The sequence below is a fragment of the Sebastes fasciatus genome, chromosome 5 (genome assembly GCF_043250625.1).
Source record: "Sebastes fasciatus isolate fSebFas1 chromosome 5, fSebFas1.pri, whole genome shotgun sequence".
Lineage (NCBI taxonomy): Eukaryota > Metazoa > Chordata > Actinopteri > Perciformes > Sebastidae > Sebastes > Sebastes fasciatus.
The window spans coordinates 7,915,227-7,942,565 of record NC_133799.1 but is presented as its reverse complement, the minus strand read 5'-3'; the positions used below and the strand labels follow the sequence as shown (position 1 = coordinate 7,942,565).

At 40.3% G+C, this 27,339-nt stretch overlaps 2 protein-coding genes across 5 annotated transcripts in view; one reads left to right on the top strand and one right to left on the bottom strand.

Moving 5' to 3' along the window:
- Window positions 1-7,639, top strand: part of swt1 (SWT1 RNA endoribonuclease homolog) — a 30,797-nt gene extending 23,158 nt beyond the window's left edge. For all 3 annotated transcript variants that reach the window (XM_074634868.1, XM_074634869.1, XM_074634867.1), the window contains one exon: window positions 7,449-7,639. In XM_074634868.1, the coding sequence (XP_074490969.1) occupies window positions 7,449-7,557 (109 nt within the window). In that variant the 3' untranslated portion in view covers window positions 7,558-7,639. The remainder of the gene's footprint in view (window positions 1-7,448) is intronic.
- Window positions 7,640-10,333: 2,694 nt separating this feature from the next.
- On the bottom strand, window positions 10,334-25,169 carry ivns1abpa (influenza virus NS1A binding protein a). 2 transcript variants are annotated; one of them, XM_074634870.1, is made up of 15 exons: window positions 24,893-25,169; window positions 19,273-19,563; window positions 18,922-19,055; window positions 17,563-17,732; window positions 17,390-17,465; window positions 17,102-17,275; window positions 15,967-16,092; window positions 14,275-14,385; window positions 13,595-13,736; window positions 13,226-13,450; window positions 12,840-12,961; window positions 12,462-12,588; window positions 12,210-12,341; window positions 11,757-11,930; window positions 10,334-11,549 (listed from the first exon to the last, which is right to left on the bottom strand). In XM_074634870.1, exons 3-15 carry the CDS (start codon window positions 19,030-19,032, stop codon window positions 11,284-11,286), a joined length of 1,956 nt encoding a protein of 651 aa, XP_074490971.1. In that variant the 5' UTR covers window positions 19,033-19,055; window positions 19,273-19,563; window positions 24,893-25,169; the 3' UTR covers window positions 10,334-11,283. The 2 variants fall into 2 exon arrangements, with proteins under 2 accessions (XP_074490971.1, XP_074490972.1); XM_074634871.1 differs by lacking the exon at window positions 24,893-25,169 and adding an exon at window positions 20,013-20,147.
- Window positions 25,170-27,339: the final 2,170 nt, after the last annotated feature.

Here is a 27,339-nt window from a genome sequence, read left to right as displayed (position 1 = left end):
CATCAAGATTTTCATACGTGGATATTTGGCCTTCTTCTCCTTGACACCAATCCTGTGGCCCCGTTCCAAATCCTCTGGAGTTATTTTCACTCCTAATTCCGCCGATATCAGCATACCACCTCTTCTGGTAGATTGAGGATTCGTATGTTGCTTTTTCTCATTCTGTTTTCTCGGGGCATCCAACTCAACCTCCAAGTATTAAAGTTGTTCTTCCAGAGGATTTATTCTCTTTTCTTGTGAATCACACTTTGATTTTGTACGTCAGAGATGGGAAATTCCATTTTCTTGTCCAGTGATTCAACTTTAGTTTGAACAGATTTCACTTTCTGTTCAACTAACACCATCTTTGTTTAGCTGAATATTGCAGAACTGTTCATTACTGCCTGGCCTTCAAGGACTTAATTCATTTGATTGTCTGTGGTTCCAGTTACTGACAAATGTGTCAAATCTTTCACAAATATAAACTCATACTTGCTTAAAGTTTATTTACTCGCTTCCATACGTTTTAACATACAGGACAAGCCTAGAATAGGCTAAAAAATCTGTTATCACATTCCTTTGGAGGATAAGCACGTCAAACTAGTGAAATAGATCCAGCGCCGCCTTGGTTTGACATGTGCCTGCTGAGTTTGATGTAAGCGTTTGGCAACGACTTTATTCTAAATGAGAAATTTTGATTCCAAATCAAACAATCTCAAGTTCTCTGAATACTTGTGCTCTTTGTTGAAGCATGCCCGGGCAGGTATGTGTGTTGTTTATCCAGCTCCATAGCCGTTAGTTTGTTATAATAGCCCTCCTCATAGATATCCCCAGCAGAGCTCTGACAATAACGGTGGCCATGTCAACGATTCCAAACAATTGTCCCACTGGTTATTAACACATATTTCTTTGAAGGAATGCTTAATAGATCTTTGTACTTTTGCAATCTAATCTCCCCATATTTACCACCTTGCTGGCATATAATGGGACCGTGAGGCCCGCACACATCGTCCTGACGGGTCAGGATTTATCCGTTGCATGGACACGATTTAATGCTGGTTTCCTTTTCACAGTGGCAGTGTGAACTAGAGATAAATGTTTAGTTGACTTTATTGGAACCGTGGAGATTAAACAGTGCATGGACTGCTCCTGAATGGACTCCCATAAACTCTCATAAAGTTAACGAAGTGTTGACTTACCAAGCATAGCCGAGATAACAGCTGAAGTGAGTTGTGTGTCACTTCACCGGGCTATTGTCACTGTCAACACCGTTTGGATTAGTCAAACAACATATGATAACAAAACAAACAAGCAGACACACACTTCAGTATAAACAATACAACTATGTTAAATAAAAAAAGATATATATATCAGCACATAAACATACAGAAACATAACAAAGTACATCATCATTTGATACTAAATACTGTATCCTATAATGCGGATTCCAGCTTCTTAAATGTAGGGATTTGTTGTTTTTCTGTGTTTTATGTAATTGAAATTTACATATATTTACATGTCACATGCATTTTATTATTTTATTTTTTTATATATATATATATTTTTATAGACTTAACAAATAAGTGATTAATCAAAACAAATTAACAGATTAATTGATAATGAAAATAATAGTTGCAGCTCTAAATATGTGCTTACATTGCATTTTTGTGTAACACTTCATTTTACAGGTCTGCAAATTTCATGGTAATTAGGTGAATATTAGCAAGTAACCTATTTGAGATTTCTCTTGAATTACTGCCAAAATTACCCCAATATTTACCTCGAAATGTATCGAAAATTACTTTATTATAAACATTATTTAATAATTATATTCCGCTATTTCACAATAGCTGGTAATTTATTTAATACATTTCCAGGAAAAGAATACAAAGTTTATTGATATGCTTTATTTCCATGTCTGCTGGTAAATAGATAATAATTAGCAAATAACTTCTTTGAAATTTTTTAAAAAACTCCCTGAATCATGACATTAGCTACCAGGTTACATTTGTGTAGACAATAAGTCACAATGGTGAGATTTGTGTCTGATCAGAAATATCTTCTATTAGTTTTGGTTTTCCACCTCCAATGAAGAGCAGCACACAGCCGCTTCTCAAGCTTAAGGACCTATTTTAACCATTATATGCTATTTTAGTATATCATTATTAAATCATTTCAAATAGGTTACTTGTTAATTATCACCTAATTACCATGAAATTTGCGGACCTATAAAATTAAGTGTTAAGAGTTTTTGTGTAAAGAAGCTTCATTTTATTTTATACCCACAGACAACAGAATGCACATATAAGGGGATGAACAGAAATAGTAACCCTGCTACTCCAGGTCCATCATGATATATGTGTGAAGCTAAATTCCTGCTGGGTTTCTGACAGTAGGTTGGACCCGTTAGCTTCCATGGAAACAAGCCACAGTTCTATGTATTCACCAGATTATTGGTTTTAATAATCTGATGATTTCATAATAACCTCATAAAAGACTTTCACTAATGGTATAAGTGATTTTCTAGCTCTTGATCACTTGAAAGAGATAATTCTGAATGAGTACAGTGGTTGTTATATTGATAACGATTATTGCATGATCATTAGATAACAAGAGTTACTCTGTTGCTTGGAATAGTGACATGAAACCATGATAAGACCAACAGTTTATACAGTATTAAAGACAACATCTGCTGTGTCACTTTGCGGAAGAGCTTTGCGAGCACTTACCCGTCAACGTCACTCCAGCTTTTTGTTCCAACAGGTCACCGCTGAGAGATAAAGTTAAGCTGAATGTGTTGTGATTGTAAATATTTTATTTGGTACATTCACTGTGATGTGATGTAGGCCTTTACTTAGCGAACGCATTATCTGTGGTGTTAAATATTTGATATCGGTGCTCAGCGCGGCGGTATGATGTCATCAGTTATATAAAGCCTCGGGGGGGGAGGCCCGTTCCAGGAGCATGTTCGGTCATTGGCAGGCAGCTTTCAGTACAAGTGGGCCTCAACAGCAGATAAGATTTTTAGAAATGAGTTCTGTGTTGCTTATCAATCTCGATAACAAACGACTATTTTGGCTTTATAATAAAAAATATAAATGTATTTATACATATATTTATAAAACTACTGGCTTAGAAACAGTTATTCAGCAGTCGGTAAAGAACATGTAGACTTCAAAACTGTTTGTCTTTAGATACTTATGTAATTTATGTGCATGTTCTTTGCAGGTTTTAGCTGTTAACTTGTGTTTATATAAGCCCTTTTCTGAATGCCATCTTGATTTTGCTGTTTTTTTTTAAGAGAGTGGGTGGGAATGGAACAAAACAAAACCAATTTTGCTCCGTTTGCCTTCTGCTAGAGTACATTCAGGTCCAAGATATATTTGAAAATATGCAGCCTTGCATCTCTTTTTACCTGCTCGTGTGTCTGTTGATTTAGTTACACCTGGGTTCTTTTTCACCTGTGGATGTGTCATCAGGGTCGACGCCTGACGTGTTTTAATACGGCTTCGCTGTCGGTTATCACAGCTGAGCTGATAGGTGAGAACAAATACCTCAGTTGTAAGATATCACCTCTCTCTTACATCGTGTGCTTGTGAAGTCAAGCCGGCGTGTTTTACCGTCAGTGTTTAACTTGCATATCATTTCTTACATAATTCATTGACTCAGACACACAACCTTAAACACCAGCTCCTAATCCGTAGCGGTGACCCCTTTCAGCATTATCTTAAAGCACAATATTTACACATTCGTTTTATGTAACTCAGTCAAATAACCAGGGGGAAACACCGTCCTGCTGTTTGAACAAACTAACTGACCTATAGGGAACAGCTCATAGCTGACTTCAAGAAAGCCTAAAACCTTACATGAATTCATTTTCTGTTCTTTGTATTCAAAAGCTACACTGAAGAGAAACTGCTTTGTGTTTGATAAGACAGATCATTCACTCTGAAAAACTGATTACAGCCATGTTAGAAATAGAGGGGCAGACGTATAGAAGCTTTTCTTTCATCCTCTATTCCATAATATTACTGAAGTATAATACTGTTTCATCATTTACTAATGGGGCTGCACAAAAAGCCCTCGCAAGTCTTTGTAGGTCAAACATTTCATGCGCCACCTTGTTATCTTAAACTGGCATTCCTACGTAAGCCTTTCTGTGAGACTGAGTCACACTCGTAAGGTCAATGTTTTGCTTTCAAATGAAAGTCAAATGGAAAAATGACTTTTAAAAAGCCTCAGCTTTATGCAAACCATATTATCAAAGTGTTAAGATTTTAACTAGGGCTGTTAAAGTTAACGTGATAATAATGAGTTAACGGAAATTCGTTTTAACGCCACTAATTTCTTTAATGCATTAAAGCAACTTGCGATTTTTAGGTTGTGGCGGGCTCAGTTTTAAAACTAGAGTGAAGATCCCGAAGATACATCATATGAAACTAAAAAACTTAAGGAATCCATCAGTATCAATCATGTCATACTAGCTTGTCGAGAAGGAGGTTAAATAACGCTTCAAACTTGCGCTAATTTTGGCAACGAAAAACTGGCATGGACATTTTCAAAGGGGTCGCTTGACCTCTGACCTCAAGATATGTGAATGTAAATGGGTTCTATGGGTACCCACGAGTCTCCCCTTTACAGACATGCCCACTTTATGATAATCACATGCAGTTTGGGGCAAGTCATAGTCAAGTCAGCACACTGACACACTGACAGCTGTTGTTGCCTGTTGGGCTGCAGTTAGCCATGGTATAATGTGAGCATATTTTTAATGCTAAATGCAGTACCTGTGAGGGTTTCTGGACAATATTTGTCATTGTTTTGTGTTAATAATTGATTTGCAATACTAAATATACACATACATTTGCATGAAGAAGCATATTTGCCCACTCCCAAGTTGATAAGAGTATTAAATACTTGACAAATCTCCCTTTAAGGTACATTTTGAACAGATTAAAAATGTGTGATTAATTTGCAATTCATTCGTGACAGCCCTAATTTCAACACAACAGCCATCGCAGAATAATTGGTGTACATCGAAAGAAGGGAAGCACTGTTAATAAAAGCATAAAGAGAAAATCTCAAAGCCCTCCTGCACATTATTCCCTACTATTGTTCATCTTTTGCTTCTGATATTGAACAGTAGATTGTGGGGACCGAGTGTTGGTCGCCATGGAGATGATCCATGTGTCCATAGCAGCATAATGTGATTGGCTTGAGGAGAACAGGAATCAGTTATGTCATCTCGATGTATCATGTGGTTCTATATTAAATTTAGTGCAAATCATTGGTCTCCTGGGGATATCCATTAACTACCTATCAAGCACACATATAAAGGCTGTTATGTAACACCGGAGACGCACAGCTCTGCCTCTTTGTGTATACATTGTCGATCTGGGTCAGTGACTCTGTGCACAAATCATGTGCGTCACTGACTGCGTTCAGAGATCCTTCCTGCAAGAGCTTGATGCTCTTCGTCCATAGTTGTAGCAAAGTAAACACGTTGACGGGAAGCCTTTCACACAGTCCATCTGTCCGTGGAGCATGCTGGAATGTGAAATCACTTGTGACTGACCAACACATTCTGGGAGTGAAGAGTCGGTAACACAACCTGCGATTTCCACAGGTTATGAAAACACAGCTGCTCTATTGGATGAGGAAGGGGAGTTGGATGGATGGATGGATGTAAAGTGAAAATGGGGAGCGTCAACAGCCGGCAAATACTGCTCTTTCTTTTCTCCTTCTCTCCGCCCTGTGGTTACATAACGTTCCAATGGAAACAAAGCAGAGGAGGAAGCAAACAAGCAACAAGCTCCCTCAGTGTCTTCGCTGCTAGGCAGCCGTTGCCAAGACTCTTGCAGCACGATTTGTGCATCGTGTTTGTGCTCACGGTGAAGAACGGTTGTGTGTTTTTGTCTGTGCATTTGTAACCGCATGGATGTATGTGGTGTTGTAGCCAGAAAAAAAATGTAATTCAGCTGGAGAAAAGTGTGCGTAAATAGCTGTCATTGAGGCCCAGGGCCTCTGGAAGCTGCAGCCTGCACAGAAGCTCTTTTGTCGGTTATGGACATTCTGTGCTGAACATGATCAGCACATAGAAAGTTAACTCATCAAGATGTCTGTGTGGAGTTGTCCAGGTTCATCCACATAGTACGAAGTGAAGTTGTACAATTCTCTATTGGACAATTTATTATGATGTTTAAACCATTTTATTTTATTTATATATATAGATATATATATATAGATAGATAGATAGATAAGATATTAATATTTTAGTGATCTAAAACCAGGGTAACCAACAGGCTTTGGCTTTTGCTAAAACCCCAAATAGGACAGCAGAAATGTCATAATCAAAATAAAAAACGTGCATATGAAACCATATCTCTACGTCGGAGAATTTGTGCTAAACACAACCTGAAAAGCTGTATACCAGGGGTATTGACTCCTGTGACATGCTGCGAGAATTGTACAGATCTGTACATTGGTGAAACCAAGTAATTGCTCCATAAATGCATGACGACATAGAAGAGCAAACACAGCATGTCAGGATTCAGCAGTAATAACAAACACAGTATTCAAGACTATAATGCACAAATCCTAGGCAGAGAACGTTGATGTTATTAAATATTCTTGACTACACAAGCAACAATCAAAGTTAACGTTTTGAGGGAAAAAGGTCCTTAGTTGATATTTTATTTATTTGTATTATTTTTTTTTAACCTTTATTTAACCAGGAGTAAAAACTCATTGAGATTAAAAATCTCTTTTCCAAGAGTGTCCTGGCCAAGATAGGCAGCAGCACAGTTACATGGTTGCAGACATAAAACAATTTAAAATGAAGACAAAGAGCAAATTACAGAATCATAAGGTATCGAAAAAAACATTCAAAACATCTACAGCCAGAAGTCTTTTAGAAGCACTTTAAAGACATTGAGTGAGACCAGCTCTCGAAGATTCAGGTCATTTTGTAGTTGAGTCCAAGAAGAGGGAGCAGCATACCTGAATGCCCTTTTTCCCAGTTCAGTGTGGACTTTGGGGACAGTTTATAGGATTAAGTCCTGGGAGCGAAGACGGTAACTTCCCGTACGTTTTTGATGGTTGCAATCTGCAACTTCACTGCTAGATGCTGCTGAATCTTACACATTGTACCTTTAAGAGTTTAACACTTTAGAATCTGCCAATCTCTTTTATCAGGATTGTGTGGGTAAGATGTGGACCAACCCCACCAGTCACCAGATTTAGATTGAAATATTGCTTAATGCAGACTGATGCATGGAAGCAGGTGCCTTTTTCCACCCACAGCAAAAGACACAATGTTACAATTTTGGCAGTAACGTTTGTGTTCATGTATGACTTTGTCGCCGTAGTAACAAGATGATTGAGAAAATAGTTTTTTAGGGTCTTTAAATCTGTCCATTTGTCACGCACACTGTCCTGTATCTAATTGATCTCTTTGCTTGTGTTCCCAGGGAGAAGCTGAGACTTGGAGGGAACCAGTTAATGGAGCTAAAAGAGGCCCTGGATCGTTGTGTCAGTACCACGGGTCAACACATCACCTTTACCACACCACCGTGCTGATCGGCTCAGAATCAGAGAGTCTGCAGCACATCAGCTAAACAGATGCACTGAATAAAGTGATATCCTTTACTTGAAGCAATAACTACAATTTGAAGGTGTTTCTGCTTATACTGTGCCTCCGGTGACTGAAGCTGTTTACCTTTTTTTATTTCCATTTATAAAAATCACACATTGTTCTGTTTCCCTGAATGAATGGATGATCTCCATCATTCTAAAGGGCAATACATTCATCAAACAGCTGTTCTGTATTCAGAGTTCAACTGCATCAAGTATTGCTTTCAATATTCCCACTACTGCTACTTTACACCTGGTTCTCATATATCGTGCTAAATCACAGTTGAGCAGTGATTTCTCATCTTTCACCCTTCACAGGGATTTTTATATTTCAGTTCAGCAAGTCTATAAACATTCATGCATATAAAATATTGTACTATTTTGTTAGAAGTGATTTAGTTAAATCACAGCGCTGCTTTCATTATTATTATTTAAACATTTATATGTATGCAAAAATGGATATATTTAGAGATATTTTTGGACCATATGAATGTGTGATATGCAACGATGTTTGAAGCTCTAGGTGTAGCCCTCGGCCCACTGTGACAACTGACAGACAGCTTTTTTTTTTAATGAAAGTCAACTATATTTGAATGTCTGTTCACTGTTTCTCAACCCAGATCCTATTAAACAGTTGGTTCCCATTATTTATGATTGTTCAACTTCACTGAATGCTTCAGTTCACTTGGCTTAAAGGGATAGTTTAGGTGATTTGAAGCAGGGTTGTATGAGGTACTGATCCATAGTCAGTGTATTACCTACCTAGATGACAGTCAGCACGCCCTCAGTTTTGAGAAGCAGACAGGAGTTACTGCACGGAAGCAAAGCTGTGGACGGGCCCGGCAGCAAAACGTAGTTTAGGCACCTAAAAGAAAGGCCCACCTAAAAAAAAATCAATATCTGTTTAAGTGTCTTTAAGTGTTTAAGTGTATGTGTCTCTATATTTAGAATATTTTCGCTGGTTTACCTTACATACTATTTGTATCTAAGAAAAGACTTTAATAGAGTTTAGTTTGAAAACCTGTTTTCATCTTTTGCTAGAAGAAATGTAAATAATGTGTGAACACAAAATATATTTTATGTAAGAGTTAAATGTTTACAAGAAATTAAATGTTTTGAAGCTTTGTCTTATCAGAGATTTATTGTTTTTATACGCTTCCATTGATCTTTTACAGTATCTGTGATTACAGTAACTTAATCTTGTATAACTGCTTCCCTTGTTGTATTCCCTGCAGCGTTTAGGAGAGGCTTACCTGTGTATTACAGTACGCGTGCTGTGACTGAGCGTGAGTGCATTTGGTCGCATGTGTGTGTGTGTGTGATGACTAAGGGGATTAGAGCGCAGGTGACGCCAGCAGACAGGCCAAGATTACTCCCGCTGCTGCTGCTGCTGCTGCTGCTGTTGCCGGGACACACACACACACAGACACAGAGGCTAAAGAATCAGACTTCACGCAGGTGTAGGGAGGACAGGGGACAGGACGGGTAACGTGGGCCTAGAGTCAGTGAACCTCCTGTCTCATGAAATCATTGCAGAGTTGGACGCTACGCAGATGCAGCTGTTGTTGAACATTCTGTTCAGTAGTAACGTTGGACTCCGACCTTGACTTTTTGTTCCAGATGCATCTCTTGCGTCATAAGTTTTTAACTGTCATAGTAAAACCCACATAATCATTTATAAAAGTGTGCACTGAATTTTCAATGCCTTCATTTCTAAATTTAAGCCATTTTCATGCCGGAGCAGTCTCTGCCAAAAAGGACTACTTGTACTTCAAAAGCTCACCTTGAGTCAAAGGGACCCTTTCTCTCTTCAGATACAGCTTTTATTCTAGATTTCTGATGTGATGGAAATGTCCCTTTATTTCCACAGAGAAACCACCACTTTTCTTTTTACATTTTTCTTTTCAGAATCTTTTTGTCTAATTTTTGCTTCTTTCCTGTGCTGGTTGTAAATTGTGAATAATGTGTAAAAAGGAAGATCCAAAAGGACACACACACTCACATTTATATGCCCTTGCTTTTGTTAATTTACTAATTCTTTGGTTCAGTCTCCACTCTCCGAGGGTTGAATAAATCTCCGAAGCCAAGAGGAAGCCAGCGAAACCTGTCCAATTACCTGTTTGTTTTTTTGCCTCGTCACATCTGAAAGTACACTCATCAGTGTCCAAGTATTTAGTCTCTGCTTCCTGTAGCACGTGGCCCATTTGCTGCCTTTATTTTTATAGCTGTGACTGCCAGGTGTGTCAGCAGATTATCAGAGGCTAACTTGTGAATGAGTGCAGGCGAGGGATTTTAGTAAACTGTCTGGCAGTCAGTGATGTCTGAGGTCATGCAGATGCAGCTGGTCCCCTCTCAACACGCCCACAGCCCAGAGTGACTGTCGTCGTCCCTTCCTGCTGAGGTCTGTTAGCCAGCTTAGTATAATCTCTCCTAAAAGACACTTAGAGGAGCGGAAAGAAAAAACGTGGTTTAGCGTGGGAGTCCCTGAGGAAAATGGTGGCACTGACAGCTTCAGACAGCAGTGACCAGGAGACCGTAATTACTCGACAGATCATGGGAAGACGAGGGCGGCAGTAAAGTCTAAATTTAGGGTCGGCAAATCAGCTGTTGGAAACTTAGTCAAGGCTTGAAGCACCAGCTGCTGATCTACGACTTAGAAATGCTGAAGCCTATAATGCAATCGCAAGCATCTATTTTAGAAAGCAGGCTGGAGACAAAAATATCAGATTTAAATGATTTATTAATTAAGAAATGTTACAAATGTGATAATTTTATCCTTCTAACATTCCTTCCAGATGAATCTGCCAATGCCTGACACTTTAAAACACACACAAAAAAAAAAGGATCTTCAGTAAACTGCATCTCTACATACATCAATTAGTTAAACCACAATAACAAAAGTTTGGTTAGCAGAAGCATGGTTGTGCGTGTGTGGTGTGTGCACAAAAACAAAAATGAAATACTAAAACTGGCACTGGTTAGATTCATTGACTTTAAGCTGTCTGCTACTAATTTTATTTTATCAGTAAATCAGCAGTGTATAAAAAATATAAAAAAGGCCATCGTTTAAGATTCAAAAAGCAATCCAGCTTGTTTAAAATGACACAAAAAGCCATGAGGTGTTTCTGAACTCACACTGAGTAAGGCTTCAAACCACTGACCTTTAAATATGTGAGCAAAAATTACATTTCCACAACAGAAATATTCTTAAATAAAACTTTCAAAACTCAATTGTCACCACTCCATACTGCCAATAACTGTTAGCTCGTCTGAAAACCCTCGAAGTGACAAACATTTCAACTCTAAGAGAAAAAGAAAAGCACTAAATGTGTATTAAATGTTGGCATATGACAAAATGAGGAAGAAACAAAATATATACAGCACGAAAAACATTGTATGCAATATGCAAAGGCGTCATGTTGCTTTGGGCAACAACCCCCCCACCCCCATCCCTCCTCCCCATCCCTCCCGCCAAATATAAGCCAGTCTTCACTGAAGACCCCTCATCCCGACGACCCCCGTCCCCACCCACACATATCCGCTCATACACACACACAGAACATCACGAAACACGATTACGTCACTAAGCCTGTTAGTTTGGAAAACGGTGAAGCACTGTGAAACTCCCCCGACCCTCCTCCTCCTCCTCCCGCCGCCCTGTCTGCTCCCTCTTCAGTCTTCAGAGAGAGGAGACAGGGTCTTGGTGCAGTCGTTCCACTCGTCCGTCTCGGGGCTGTACACCTCCATCGTGTTGAGGAACTCGTTTCCGTCGAAGCCGCCCACAGCGTAGATGCTTTCTCCCAGCATGGCCACGCCCGCATTGCTGCGGGGGGATGTCATGCTGCCGAGCATTCTCCACTCGTTGCGGGCGGGGTCGTACACCTCCACACAGCGGAGCGCGTGGGAGCCGTCGAAGCCGCCGACGACAAACAGTTTGCCTGGACACAGTGGGAGACATTAGTATCGGCATAATGACAAAAACTGAATCACCCAAATCAACACTTAGTTTGCTTCTTGTCAACATGTTGATAAGAAGTCCGTTTCCCACACAACATAATGTATCTAGTACCGTACACACACACACACAATAAAAGGCGCTGCCATAGAAGTGCAGCTGATTCCGCGGTTTGCGGTCGTGTGCTAACCTGCGTGGACAGCAACGGCGGCCCCCCTGCGAGCCACGTTCATGGGGGCTATCAGGGTCCAGGTGTTGTTATCGGGGTTGTAGCGTTCCACAGTGTTCAGGCAGTTCCACGACTCCGCCCCTCCAATCACGTACATGAAGCCATCCAACTCACACACTGCTGCCTGGTGCCTCCCTGAAAACAAGTTTGCTTAATGAATACAACTTTCCAATTTCCCCCCTCAGGCTGCAACTATCGCAGGAGCCCGAGCTGTTCTCTGATGAATTGTTATCTAATTCTCAAACATAATGTTCTCTCTGCTCCAACAATCACATTTTTCCAGAGGGAATGATTAAAACTTTATATGAAAAGACACATTTGTTAGCCCGCTGAAAAATATATTATTCTGCTTGATGCTTGAGGTTAGACCGTGTTATCCGTATTAAAGGGGAGGTTGTGAGTGTGAACACTTACTGATGTTAAGGGAGGCACAGTTGGACCAGGTTTTGATCACAGGGTCAAAAGCATCACAGTTCTTCAGGCCCTTCTGCCCGCAGGGGTCCGACCCTCCCACAACGTAGAGTTTGTTGTTCAATGAGCAAACACCTTTAAACAGAGAGGACAGGAATGAGCTAAAAAGGCAGAGAGGCTGTCTAAGCATTTTCCTGGATAAAAAAACCATTAAATTCAATAATCAGTTAATGATTCCTTGCAGGAGGGACTGACCTGCATTGCAGCGGTTTGTCCTCAGCTCTGGCACTTGAACCCATTCGTCAGCATGTGGATCGTACGTCTCCCCGCAGCTCAGCTCGTCAGAATGTCCATTTGATCCTCCAATCACGTACAGCTGACCCTGTGAGTTGTAAATAAACTAGTCATTAGATGACGATATGTACTCGGAACTACAAGGACCTACTGACATTAAGTTAACAGAATTTAGAAACAACTATTTGTTCAGGGAGTTGGGGAAGCGTGCAAGTATTTGCACAAGACAATTGAAACCTGTTTAAACACTGTATAGGTGCTCTCCCAGGCCAATATTCAAAATGTCACGTCATTGTAGAGTCAATAAATCTGAGATAAAAGATGAATAGTAAACTGTACCATGAGCACAGCCATCTGGAATCGAGCCCTTGGAGTCCGCATGGGAGCGATGAAGGTCCAGCGGTCCTCTTTGGGGTCGTAACACTCAACAGTCCTCAGACACTCTTCTCTGTTGTAACCTCCTGCAGGGACATCAAGATGCAACAGGTCACACTTATTTTACACAATCCCTATTTATAAACAGCAAGTTTTTAAAGATGCTGATGCCCAGAAAAGTTTGGAGTAGACATTGACGGCACTTGGGCTACACAAATACACTGAGCGCCCCAAGGCAAGTTTGTCTAAGCCAAGAGAGAAGCATGTTGTTTCCTATGTTTCCCAACCTCCTTATAGCCCCAATTATATACACGTTTCACATGATTTAATAATCCATATTTAGTGCTAACCTGCTGCGATGAGTCTTCCGTTCAGGGCCGCGGTGCCCAGGCCAGAGCGAGCGTAATGCATGGGTGAGAGCGGCTGCTCTTCCAGCTCCACGGGCTGGGCCTCGAAGCTGAGGCTCTTCATCAGGCAGGGGGTGGAAGAGGGAGATGTCTGGGGGCTGTTGCGACCGTGCAAGAAGATCACACACAACACACCGTCCAGCACAGCCAGACACAGGTAGGTGTTGTCTAGAGTTGAGATTGGAGATTGTTAGAGCCACTTGAGGGGGAAAGGTTTTCAGATGGGACTTGCGCACAAAATGTATCTTTAAAATTTGTTTTATTTCTGATTGTTCTGTGATAAATGACACGTAGTTTCATGCACGCGCTTACTTTTGGTCTTCTCAGAGGCGATGTACTTCCACTCTCTTCTGCCGGGCGGTTTCGGGGCATTTGCTGCTTGGTTGGAGGGCGACAGGCTTCCTGAGGAGCTGCAGCTCATCTGTCTCTGGGTGCTCTCCCGCACGGGTTTCTTCTGCAAGAGCACAGTGCAGCTACAGAAGCCAAGCTTGCACCACAGGCCCACCAGTGGCCACAACACCAGGTAATCCAACACCAGGTAATCACACCCAAAAGTGTGCTTTGACCAAGTTGGTCTAATGTAGATGTTTGCCATCTGAAGCCAACAACACAGCACTACAAACTACAGTCTCAAGACCACACTACAAATCGGATCTAACAGCACACAGTTCAGTCACAACTCAAAATAGAGGGTAAAAAGCTATCACTGCCCACGTTCAACTGGTTGGGATTAGCTTTAAAAAAATCAAAGTGTGGTTTTAATATATGCTCAACAGCATAGCCAGGCAGGCATCATAGCTCATTTCTTGCTAATCTACTTGCTAGTCTTTACACTGAGGCTAAATTGTGGTATTAAATGAGCCATGGTTATGTCTTGCCAGGCACAGGCTGTGTAGTATTTTTATGCATGGCCAGGCACAAGCTGTACAACAAAGCTACACACTGTGGTAGAGACGTCATTACGGTGAAGCCAGGCACAAGCTGTTGAGTACCTGCACAAACTGAAGGTGGTCCTCCTCGCCACCAAACACCTCACTGTGCCCATCAATCACCAGCCCTCCATCCACCAGCTTATGGTCAGGAGAGTAGTACAGCATTTGCACCTGAAAGACAAATAGGAACAACACACCCATGTGGCTGTCTCCATGGCAACACACTGAGAACCCCGTAAGGGGGAGAGGAGGGAAGGGAGGAGGAGGAGGAGGAGGAGGTGGAGGAGGGCAGTGCTGTGAAGAGGAAGGGGGGGAGGGGACGAAGAAGGCCTGGTTCTTCAGTCGCTTGGATGGAAAGCTTCCTTTAAAAAGACACACGCTGCTGCCACTGCACAGAGCGGGTTAAGAGGTTTTGAGCTCAAGAAGGTATTGCACAGTGGCTCTCCTTAATTTGCATCTAAAAAAAGAGGGAGCTGGTGAAGAATGAGAGGCTGCATCTGGAAAGATCTTCTGTGAAGAATGAAGAGAAGGAGAAGGAGAGGCTGCATGTGCTCCTCTTTTCCACCTCTGCTGCTTGGAAACCGCTCCTCTAGCTGAACAAGTTGAGTCATTGTGATGGCGGCCACAACGGGCAGTCAAATCCAGATGGCTATAGAGCGTTGTGCCGCTCTAACAACTATCAAGCTAATCTTGAACATTACCCATTTATAGATAAAATGCAAGAAATAAAAGCAAAACCACATGTGTTCTGTCGAGGCCAGACAAAATAATAAGAATGAAGAATGTGTTGAATTTCCCATCCGAAGAGCACATTTTAGAAAATGAGAAAAAAAGCAAAACGCTCTTATGATTTTATGAAATCATAATTTCACCTGGATGGTTAATCATTCATTCGTAGTCAGGTGAAATACAATATTTGTGCGGTGCAAATCATTATGCTTATGTGCAATGCTGTTTTCTGTCCAATGCCTAGTGGTTCTTGAATGTGCCAGTAGATAAGTAGGCCTGTATGAGAATATATTGTTATGTGCAGTAAATGGGCATTCAATTAGATGTATCGATTGCTTAAGGTTTGCAGAAATGGGATGCATGTGTATATGTGGCATGGACATATGGGAGCGCGGTGTTGCTTGGCTGCAAAGAGAGGCTGCTTGAGAGGCAGTAGTGCTCCTCTCCGCCCTCTCTTTTCTCTGACTCATTACCATGGTGGCTCAGTCCTGGCTCTTCAGTCTGGTCCCCTGCTGCTGCTAATAAACCTACAAGAGAGATAAATCAACGGGGAGGAGTGGCTGTTAGTGCTGGAGCAACAAACACGCACCTGTTCAGATAGTAAAGTGGCAGTGAGACAGTAGAATCGAGGGTCACACCATTGAGAACCTGTGGTTTTTTTGTGTTTCAAAAGGAGAAGAGCGGTGTAATACTCAACACAGGGTTGCATGTAAACCAACCACATTCCCAAAAGAGAACAGTGGAGACAAAAAAACAAGAGCAAACAGCAGCTCTTTTCTGCTCACCTCTAATTTGTAGTATGGTTCAGGGGTACAGAGTTTCTTACTGCAAAAACCTCAACAAATCAGAGGAAAAGAAAAGAACAATCCTGACATAGCAGCATGACAGTGGCATGCCATTTTCTACTTCAGCCCCCTTGATGACTTCTTAACGTCAAAAACAGGAGTCAGAGGGCGGGGAAAAGGGGGCAGGGTGGGAATGAAGATCAGTCTGAGAGTTTAGACTGCACGCCCGGGTACTGACCTCCTCCATCAGTCGTTCCAGTTGGTCTCCATTCTCCCAAAGGCTACGCTGCACCCAGTTGAGCACCTTGGAGTAGAGCTTGCCATTGCTGGGCAGGGACAGGTTGTCTTCTAGCATTACTTCTAACTGTAAACACACAAAGGGGATGAAACAGGAGTTAGATTTACACACAGAAGGAATAAAGTGACTGCTTAACCAAAGAAATCAATACCATGACCCTTATTGTTGACGGGAAAACTTGATCTTACCGGCTGATTATTAATTTACCTTAGAATCAGGTTCGTGTGATTCATTACCCGTATAATCCCTTAATTTCACCATAGTGGCAGGATTAAACCTTGGTATCATATTAAACTGCCAGTCATCAACATGTCTCATAATGATCAATACAGGTCAAGTTTGTGGTTCACTTCAAGAGAATTAAACTATAACCCATAGACCTTTAACCCCCAACTGGGGCGGCAACAAACCAAATGATTTACCAATAGATATTTTTTAATTACACAATTTTTCATTTAGCAAAGCCTCATGGTATTACATTTACAAAGACATGGAACTAGAAACAAAAATAATAATCCTCACATTTGGGAAGCTTTAATTAACAAAAGATTAGTAGTAAATAGATAAAGTTGTTTCATTGTCAAATAATTACTGACCCATTTTCTGACCAATCAACTAATCATTTCAGCACTGCTCCCAGCTAATGATAATCAGGGTAAAAACAGCGTGCATATTTGTATTCCAACCCAACAACTTCATTAGATTTATCAGACTGGCACAGCCTCAACCAGAGAGTTACCTCGTAAAGTACCTGGTGCAGTCTTCATGTTAAACAAATACCTATACACTGTAACCCGCCTACGCTAAGCCTTACTATTGTATATGTTTTAAGTCCCCTGCCCTAAATAGATTCTCAGCAGGCTTTAGCTGTAGGGGGATCTGTAAGAGGCACATCAAGTGTTGTTAATCTCATGTCAAACTCAAAAAGGTAAAAATACAAAGCTTAATTCATTTACTGTATGATCAGAGAATGGCCCCAACTCTGCCAAATCATCTAGAACTTACTAGTGCCACTTAAACGGACTATAAAATACTATAAAAACATCATGGCATATGTGCAAATTTGAGACAGTACCTTGAGGCGGGGAAGTTTGAGGAAGTCCTCCTGTTCGGACACTTCCAGCAGATGGTCCTGGATGAAGGCGTCCACCTTGGCCAAAACTCTGGCATCTCCCATAGAGCTGGCAAAGTTACGGAAAGAGATGGCGCTCTGGGAATCCATTTTAGACAGCAGGTAGTCGCCACAAATCTGACAAGTGAATGGGATATGTTAAAGTTAGTAAAAAACTTAAGTTCTTTGTAACCTGTGAAAATCCTGTGTGACCAAAATTGTTGCATTGGGAAGTACGAGTGATAAACAAACCTGTTTGACGCGCTCCATCTTAAACCTTTTGGCTGCGGAGTAAACTTCCTTGACCAGTTCCTTGTCTGCCTTTAGCCTTTAGACAAAAACAATAAGAGGTTGTCAATCATTTTCACAAGTTGACAATTTTGCTGTGATAAGATCAGAGGTCAAAAGGCCAAAGTGCTACTAACTGGGCAGTGTAGGCGTAGTTGAGCAAGATCTCCACAGCCTCTGGGTCCAAGTCCTCAAAAGTGACATGTGAGACTCCATGAGGCTCGATGTCACTGTTAAAGATCTCAAACAGGTAGGGACTGCAGCAAGCCAGAACAGCACGGTGAGCCATCAGCTCGTGACCACACACCTGGACAAATGAAGGGGAAAGAAGAAGACAAACAATTAGGATGCTTAGGAGTTTGTTAAAGGGAAACAACCACCACCAAACATGATTATTAGTATTAACGCATTAAAGGAAACTAAAGAAATAAACCCAATATTGATTGAGAGAATGTTTGTGATAAAAAGCGACATGATCAATAGTTAAAAATCAAAGCCATTTGATTCCCTTGTGCCTCAATGGTAATATCTAAATGTCAGGCTGGCTGTCTGTCAGAGGTCTGTATTATATGAATGGTGGGAACAGGTTCTCACACTTGAGATAAGAGAGCAACGGAAACATAACAGGAAACACTCACATTTGACGCACACACAGTTGAACAAAACACTTAGCATTCACCAGCCAGTGAACTATGCTGTGTCATTTCTAACATCTTGTGCATCTCAAACTTTTTTCGTATTCAATCAACATGTTTGTCATTTTATCCCTGACGATGCACCATAGCTTTTTACGTAAGGCTGGGCGATAACTCAATGATATATTTATCATCTTTCAATGAGTGCTGAAATCATATACAGAATTGAGATTTCATGATATACAATTGTGTCTTCTAAATTGATAATAACAATCACAGACGAACCCAAATTTCTCAGAAAATCTGATGTGAAATATTTTGAGGGAATATCATTTGAAGATTGCGGTTTTTATTTTTACATCACACTTTACATTACAACTCAGTACAATGTGATTAACAAACTGGATTCCAACAGGCAATCTTCTAGTCACAAGCTTCTCCAACCTTTAAGCTCCATTACCCAGAGTACATGGCTACACCCAATATTTCTGCCCCAGTGTTGTTAAATCAAACTACTGTCTTAATCTGATTACTCTGTATTTGTGTGCATGCATATAAACATAGTCGGGGTATAGCTGGAAATGTTTATTTAATTTTTCCTCTATAATTTCACTTGAAACTTAATTTTGCACTTAATTTCTTAATTAAATGAGAAAATACTCTACATTTTATTTGTCAAGTATTTAATTGACACAGGAGTATGCAAAAATAGGCTTTACCATGTGGTTATTTCATATAGACTATTTCTTTATTGAATTACCAGGAATCATGCTATATCGTGATATATGCCGTAAATGACCGGAGTGACTCTGTGGCTTCTCTGAAAAGGTGTGTGAGTGTGTGTGTTTGCATTAACCATACCTGAAGTCTAACATCGCAGAACTGACCACTCTTTCTCAGAGCGTTCATTTTGGCCACGGTGGAATCCAGGAAACTCTCATCCTCAAAGATCAAATAACCGTTTGGAATCATCTTGGTGAATTTTGATAGTATGCCTGCAGAGGAAATGCAACATAAATAAAAGAATGTTTGCTAAGTAAAGCAATAATACCCAGCATGCTTGTCTTCTGTACGCTGTCCAACATGCTTTATGCCGTGCAACATTGTAATAGCTGGCTTTAGTAATTGATGACCAGAGAGAGGATTAGGATTAGGTGCCTGTAATGTGTATTGTGTATTATAATCTCTCCTATGCATTAGTCATGGCCTTACCTAATAGAGAATAATGCAAATCCAGGGAAGCACCACTGCTGAGAGTAGAACCGAAGGTAGGCAGTAAGCAAAGCAGACTGAGATCACAGTGGAACTCAAGTCTTCTTCACCCGAGGAGAGGGATTGGAAGTTGTTAGAAGAAATGCCAGTTGACTAGACGGGCGTGAGCAGAAGGGAGAGGGGGAGCAGCCGCACGGACAAACTATCAGGCTTGAAGCGACTGTAATCAAGTCCTCGGGATCCCGTTGGCTATAGAGTTGTACTTATTCTGTGTTGGTCATACATTATAACCTAGAAGAGAAAGAGAAAAAAAAGGTGTTTGTTATTTTTTTGAAGTGGAGAGTGCCGATTCTTGGCACCAATGCAATGCAAGCATGAGTCAGTTCCACGTGGTAAATTAATCAAGGCAACCTAGCGCACGGTATGGCAGTTGAGAACACTACCTCCCCCCTCCTCTTCCAGGGTCCTTCTCACAAGTCATTTTTCAAACATGCAGTAGAGTACACGATGTTTCCATATTCCCCACATGAATACAAAAATTCAAAAATTGATGATTTGATTCAAGATACATTGGTCACTTCATCTGATCACGTTATCCTCATTGAATTCAGGAAGAATGATTCAGCGTTTTATCCCAATATGCTATAAACGAAAAGGCGTACAGCACTGGTAGCTTAAGCCCATGCCGTCGATACTCCTCCCTTACAACACCCTCCATTTAGCGCTTTAAATCTCCACACCTGCTGATGCGTCCCACCAGGCCGAGCAAGACCGTTTAATCCGTCTCATGCCTTGAGCTCTGTCTTCACTCTCTCCGAAGCAACTCCACTTCAACTCTATCTTATAAGATGAGCCCCTTTGACTGGCTCCTCCCTATAGGAATCCTTTCATTCAACCAATGTCATATAAGGAAAATGCAGGAGGGAACAACTTGTGACAAGAGTATCCACAGCCAGTCAGGTGGTGAGATACAGTGATGGTCTGTTATCTGTTGCTAGGAATTGTGGTTGGCCATCATTGTTCTCCATATACCATGCAACCCTGGCTCACAGACCCCACCCACCCACACTTGCATGTCACATCCAATAGAGATCATCCATCCCATATCTCCCCCATCAAGATATTTTATCCTGCTATTAACTAGCGGTAAAGCCTCCCGGCAGCCCAAACTGAGCCAAACAAAAACACACAGAGCTCACTTGTACCAATCAGATGTTCACAGAAAAAAAAAACGACCACAACTGACGTAACGCCGTGCCTAACCACCTCGCCACTATGCCATCTGAAGCTCAGCAAATGAATTACACTGCAGTCCCAACCGTTTTATCACTGTACCAAATGTGGAGAGGACAGGACAGACGACAGCAGCTGGCCATAGTCTGAAACTATATCCACACTCCTCCATGTGACATGTGTTGCTTTCCTGGGCAGCCCAGCTTTGTGGAGTGCTCTGTATCCAACTCGTATGCAGTTCTAGCTCATTAGAAAAAGCTGTGATTTACTCAACTGCAGCGCATATAATGTACTTGTGACTCTAGCTGCTGTCAGTGGCACATTCAGTAGCCGCATGTGAATCATTGTGCAAGAATCTTTCAGTGAAGTCCTCCAGTTAGTGTGCAGAACAACATTAGTACTGAAGCCTAAAAGCCCTGTAACAGATAAAAGAAGGCCTCCTTTGACAATCTCCTTGTTAGGCACATAGCAAAAAATATAAAAACAAAAGACTTTTTCATTTTTAAAGTATTCTTTAGCCTCACAGGAGCTTTATCTGGAACCGTTTCAAGTGTAGTTGCACTGTGCACAATCCATGTGTAGACTTCAGCTGCTGCGAGCATGATACAGACAATGTAAAAGACATCCAGGCTGACATCGGGGCAGACAAACAGTATGCTCTTTGTATGCTGCTGGAATCGTCTTATCCACAGTCAAGATGGTGTGAAGGAAAGGCATTGCACATTCTTCTAAACCCAAGGCCATGTCTGAACGGCAGCTTTACACTGAAATGTTTTTTTCTGTAACATTTGTATTCAGCTGAAAAAAAAAATTTCTTACAGTGCATTTGAAAAGCCAGTTATTTTCTGCTGCCCTGAGCTATTCCTTTTCAGTATAACTTAACACCAGTGTTAAATACGCCAAGCAACTAGTTGAACAAGTAAATCACAACGTGAGTTCACAATGCGCCAGAAGCTAATTTTGCATATCACCCTTCCCACACTTATTATGTAAGGCGATGACTTGAATGCCAGACAGCCACCTGACACTACCATCAATCCTATATTTAAAATCACCCGCAAAGCACAAATACACACAGTACAAGTGTGTGCTGTGGCAGATCGACAAAATAAAAAAAAAAAACTCAAATCTAGTGACATACTAAACTCAAAACCACGCAGTGTGAATTTCATAAGTCAAGTATCAGAAGGGAAAAAAGAGGAATTATGTTTGTATCGGATAACTTCACTTCAGACTGCATTTAACTTTGTTTGTTTTTCCTTTATCCTTTTGGCGACACTTACAAAGCACAAAGCAAAGGGTCAAGGGACCGGGTCACTGAATATTCCTACTGGCCACTCTTTCTTTTTGTCTGCCTCTTCTGAAATCTATGTAGAACGCTTTACAATTGTAAACACCATCAGTAGTACCAGACAGCAGAAATATGGAATATATCATGTAACCTTAATCCCTGACAATTTTTTACTTTAATAATATTTCTTAATAAAAGGAAAACCTATCTGCCATGGTAGCAGGAGACCAGAAGTTTTTACCTGCCACAGCCAACATTTAGCGTCCCTGTATTTGGCAGTTAATAATTGCATTCAACACACATGCAGACTCACAAGGTGACCAGCACACACTGTCGCGGCTGGTATTTAATAACTTTGCTCTGAGAAAGTACCTTGCACTGTTTGACAGCAGTCACTGTCAAATGAGTTTTGTTAGAGAGTATTCCATCCAGAAAGATGCTAATCATGTGCAGTGTGAAAGTTAAACACACACTGAGCATAAGTGCAGCCCGTGCTGCACTACTGTTTTGGGGTTTGGCAAAGACGTGTGAAAGGCGGATGTGTAAAACTACCGAGCCAAGACTGCTGGTAAGTGTGCCAGAGATTTTTACGGGTAAATGCTCCTCAAGTACGATGGCGCATGCTAGAATATGGTCTTTTTGTATCGCACTGAACAGCATGGAAAGCTATAATTCACCGTGTGTGTGTGTGTGTGTGTGTGTGTGTGGATAGAGGGAACACTGGCCCAGTTTTAGGCAGTTATGCAACATCTGGCAGGAGACTCCTTGTGAAGGCTCAAAAGCTCAACTCCTCCACATGCTTGCGTCCGCCATGCTCGCTTGTTGCCTTGTTCCCGTCTCATTCCTCCACCTAACACCAAACCCAACACTTCGCTCAGCTCTCTGGATAATTCTCCAAAATCGAGTTGCTGCCTTACTCACAGCTGTGATTAAATAATAATCTAATATAGATAATCAGTGTTACTCTGGGAACCAGCAAATGGCAATCAGGATGTATTGCTACATGGAAACTGCTGTTAAGCATATCACATGCTGACTATGTATTTCATTTCGGTCTTTTACACAGAGTAATGTTTGACCCTTTGGTGACTCATGTGGACACACATGTCCAAAAACTAGAGTGAGAATGGGGAAGTAAGAGTGCTGAATCAGGTCAGTGACCAGGCATATAGGAATTTATGCGTAGACAAAAAAGCCAGGCAGACTTGTTGAGCCGTTAATGTGGATATTTGGGCGTACGCTTGAAAAACAGTCAACAAAGGAGCGAGAACAAAGGCGCCTAAGAGAACAAGTGAGATTGTTCACAACTTTGTCACAGAGGGTAGCCCTGAATGTATCCTCTCTCTCTCCATTTTTCCATCCGATTAGTCAGTCACAAAAGTGCAGGCCTGACTCTGAACATTCAATGCTTGTTAGACACCCCCTCCAGTGGTGAAGAGAGACATTGCTGGATATTTCACCCAGTTTTAACTGTGTGGAAATTTACTGCTTCAAATTTAACACGTCTTGAACAAGGGAACCTTTTAAAAGGGTGTGACAATAAAAAAAAATGAAGGAGGCAGTAAACATTGTATTGTTTGTGCGTCTATATAAAAGTACAAAAATTGATCAAAGCACTAGCAGAACTGAGATACCATAATACCTCAGATTCTGCTGAACAATGAAAATGAGGAAGACGTCAAATGTGTTATTCGGAAAACACCCACATTTCAAATACGAGCTTGACTGATTTCCATAGAAAGGAAGTAAAAATGAGACTATCTGAGCATGACCACTCAAGACAGTGAGGATGATTTATTAATCATCTATTGGATAAGCTTTAAAGAGCCTGCTATATGTTTTTTCACCCTTTTTCAACAAACCACTGCATGTTATTTGGAAATTTTCAACGTGGGTTGCCATTTTAAGACCCGGATTAAAAGCACAGTAGGTCAAATACTATCATGACCATGACATGAGAGGAGAGACACACTATAAAGCACTTAAGGAAATCTGAATCGGCTAGGGCAATTTCCTTTTTACTAGACAATCGATACAGTACAGCCACATTTCAAATACTAGCTTGACTCATTTCCATATAAAGGAAGTAAAAGGGAGACTATCTGAGCATAACCACTCAACACAGTGAGGATGATTTATTAAATCATATATTGGATAAGCCTTAAAAGAGCCTGCTAAATGTTTTTTTTCACCCTTTCTCATAAAACCACTAATCTACAGCATGTTATTTGGTAAATTTTCCACGTGGTTGCCAGATTAAAAGCACAGTATGTCAAATACTACCATGACATGAGAGAGGAGAGACACTAGCTTGACTCATTTCCATGTAAAGGAAGTAAAACGGGGAATATCTGAGCATAGCCACTCAACACAGTGAGGATGATTTATTAATCATCTATTGGATAAGCCTTAAAAAGAGCCTGCTAAATGATTTTTTCACCCTTTTTCATAAAACCACTGCATGTTATTTGGTAAATTTTCCACGTGGTTGCCAGATTAAAAGCACAGTAGATCAAATACTACCATGACTATAAAGCACTTAAGCAAATCTGAATCGTCTAGGGCAATTTCCTTTTTACTAGACAATCAATACAGTACAGCCAATACTGTTAAGACAGAAACAAGACTGGTCACAGCCCATCAAATCTGACACAGTAATGGCACTACTAAATGGAGAGAGGGTTGAGTAAAGGACAGGATGTACCCATCATGCTACATGGTACCCACCCTGCTCTTACAATTGGTCCCCCCAGCTAGTATATCTCTAGTGTTTGTCTATTCGCTGCAAAGCAATGTCATTCATCTGCATGCCTCCTCCTCTGGTAGCAGGGCCATGATGTCTGGCTGTGTGCCAGAAAGAAAGCATACAGCTATAGTCTATAGGAACTGTGTCAGGAACAAAAAAACATCCTTTATAATCTAAATAACTCCATTTTTTTACACCAATTATAAAAGCAGAGTTATCTTACAAGCGAGGTAACACCCAGTTTGAGCCAAAGCAGCTCTTAGGGAGATGGAGAGGAAGCTAGTGCATGTTAGCCTCCTATAGCTAGGCAACCTGCTGCTAATGACGTCAAACAGAGAAACACGTCTTACCTGTGGCGTTTGACAGCAAACGATATTAGACATATTTAATGTGAATTCAGAGTTGGTTGGTTGGTTCGGGTTAAAGCAGAAGACGCAACGCGGCTAACAGGCTCGGCTCGGCTGTGTAGTAGTAGATGGTGTGATCTCTCTCTCTCTCTTTCTCTCTCTGTGTGTCTGTAGGAGAAGCACGTCCACTCTCCGTCTCGTCTGGACTCGCTCTGTGTGACTGGCCTCTTGCTGCTGCTGCCTGGTGACGGGGGGAGAGAGCGGAGCGCGCGCTCCCGACGCAAGAAACGGTGCGACCGCCACGTGTGTCGTAAGCAAAGGTGGGCGGAGCTACAACACCCACTCCCTAAACTGAAAGTGATGAAATCAGAGGGTGCAGTGTGTCAGCGAATGTGGCTCACATGCAAATAGTGGTACAACAAAAAAATAATAATTACCGGAAAGGAATTATAGTTCATCAGCCTTCTAATGATGACGAAATACACAGTCATTGGTGGAAGAAGTAGGCAGCCTATATAAGTAGCAATACTTCACAAGTGTAAATTTACCAAAAAAAAAGCCTTTCTTTGTATTTATGAAAGAAATGGATCTTTATCTGTCAACAATTTCTTCCTCACAAAATAAAAAATCAATGAAAACAATGAATGTATGCAATATCTTTAAAGTTTTTAAGTGAATTTATTGTCATACTGTCGTGTGGTCTTTTTTTTTTCATTTTATTTTATAAAATTGTATTTTTATTTTATATTTGGCACAGCTCTTTGTTTATGTTTTCGCTATGCTTCTTCTGTATGTAAATGTTTTGAATGTTTTCTGCTGTTACTATGTATACTGTCATTGTGAAATAAAAAAATATAGCAATAGTAGCAATACAACAATGTAAACATACCGGAAAGGAATTATAGTTCATCAGCCTTCTAGCCTCCACAGTGCACTTGCATAGACTAAGCTACTGGAGTTACCCTGCACTATACTCATTTTACTCATTTTACTAATTTTACTCATTATATTACGCCTTTTTTTCTCGTAAATGTATGACTTTATTCTCGTAATATTAAAAAAAAATTCTCCCAAATTTATGACTTTATTCTCGTAATATTAAGACTTTTTTCCTCGTAGATGTATGACTTTATTCTCGTAATATTACGACTTTTTGTCTCATAAAGTTATGACTTTATTCTCGTAATATTAAAAAAAAATTTCTCCCAAATTTATGACCTTATTCTCGTAATATTACGACTTTTTTCTCATAATATTATGACTTTATTCTGGAAATCTCAGAATTGTTTTCATTCATTTTTAACAGTCTCTTCTGCACTATATTCATTTTTTAATAGTCCTGTATCACAGCTGTTACCCTGCACTATATTCAGTTTTAACAGTTTTCTTCATCTCCTTGTATTTTTATATCTGGTATAATTTTTTTGTACTTTGCACTACTCACTTTTTTACTGCCTTTTTACTAACATGTTTTGCACTATGGAACTGTGATGCTGGAAACTTGAATTTCCCTCGGTATCAATAAAGTTACTATCTATCTATCTATCTATCTATCTATATATCTATCAATATATCTATCTATCTATCTATCCATTTAATAATGACGAAATACACAGGCAGTGGTGGAAGAAGTAGGCAGCCTATATAAGTAGCAATACTTCACAAGTGTAAATTTACCAAAAAAAAAGTCTAACTTCTTTGTATTTATTAAAGAAATCGATCTTTATCTGTCAACCATTACTTCCTCACAAAACAAAAAAGCAATGAAAACAATGATTGTATGCAATATCTTTTTTTTTTAATTTTATGTTGGTTTTGTTTAATTTCTGTTGTCCTTTTATGTTTGGCACAGCTTTTTGTTTATGTTTTCGCTATGCTTCGTCTGTATGTAAATGTTTTGAATTTTTTCTGCTGTTACTATGTATACTGTCATTTTGAAATAAAAAAGATAAAAAATAAAAAAATATAAGTAGCAATACAACAATGTAAACATACTTTATTAAAGGTCCCATATTATAAAAAAAGTGAGATTTTCATGTTTTTTTATTATAAAGCAGGCTTAAGTCCTTTATAAATACTGTGAAAGTATCGAAACACTCAATCCACTCCCTACACTGAAGGTGATGAAATCAGAGTGTGCAGTGAGAGGCTCATATGCTAATAATGGTAAAGAAGAAAATCACTGGGAAGGAATTATAGCTCATTAGCCTTCTAATGATGACGAAATACACAGTCAGTGGTGGAAGAAGTAAGATAAGATAAGATAAGATAAGATATTCCTGTATTAGTCGTGCAGTGGGGAAATTTGCAGTGTATAGCAGCAAAGGGGATAGTGCAAAAAACAAGATGCATCAGCTAACACAGTAAAAAAAAGAGCTAAACAAAGTGTTACAAAATATGAACCATTTAAATAGAAGGAGGTATACAAATAGGAGCAGTATATACAGTAT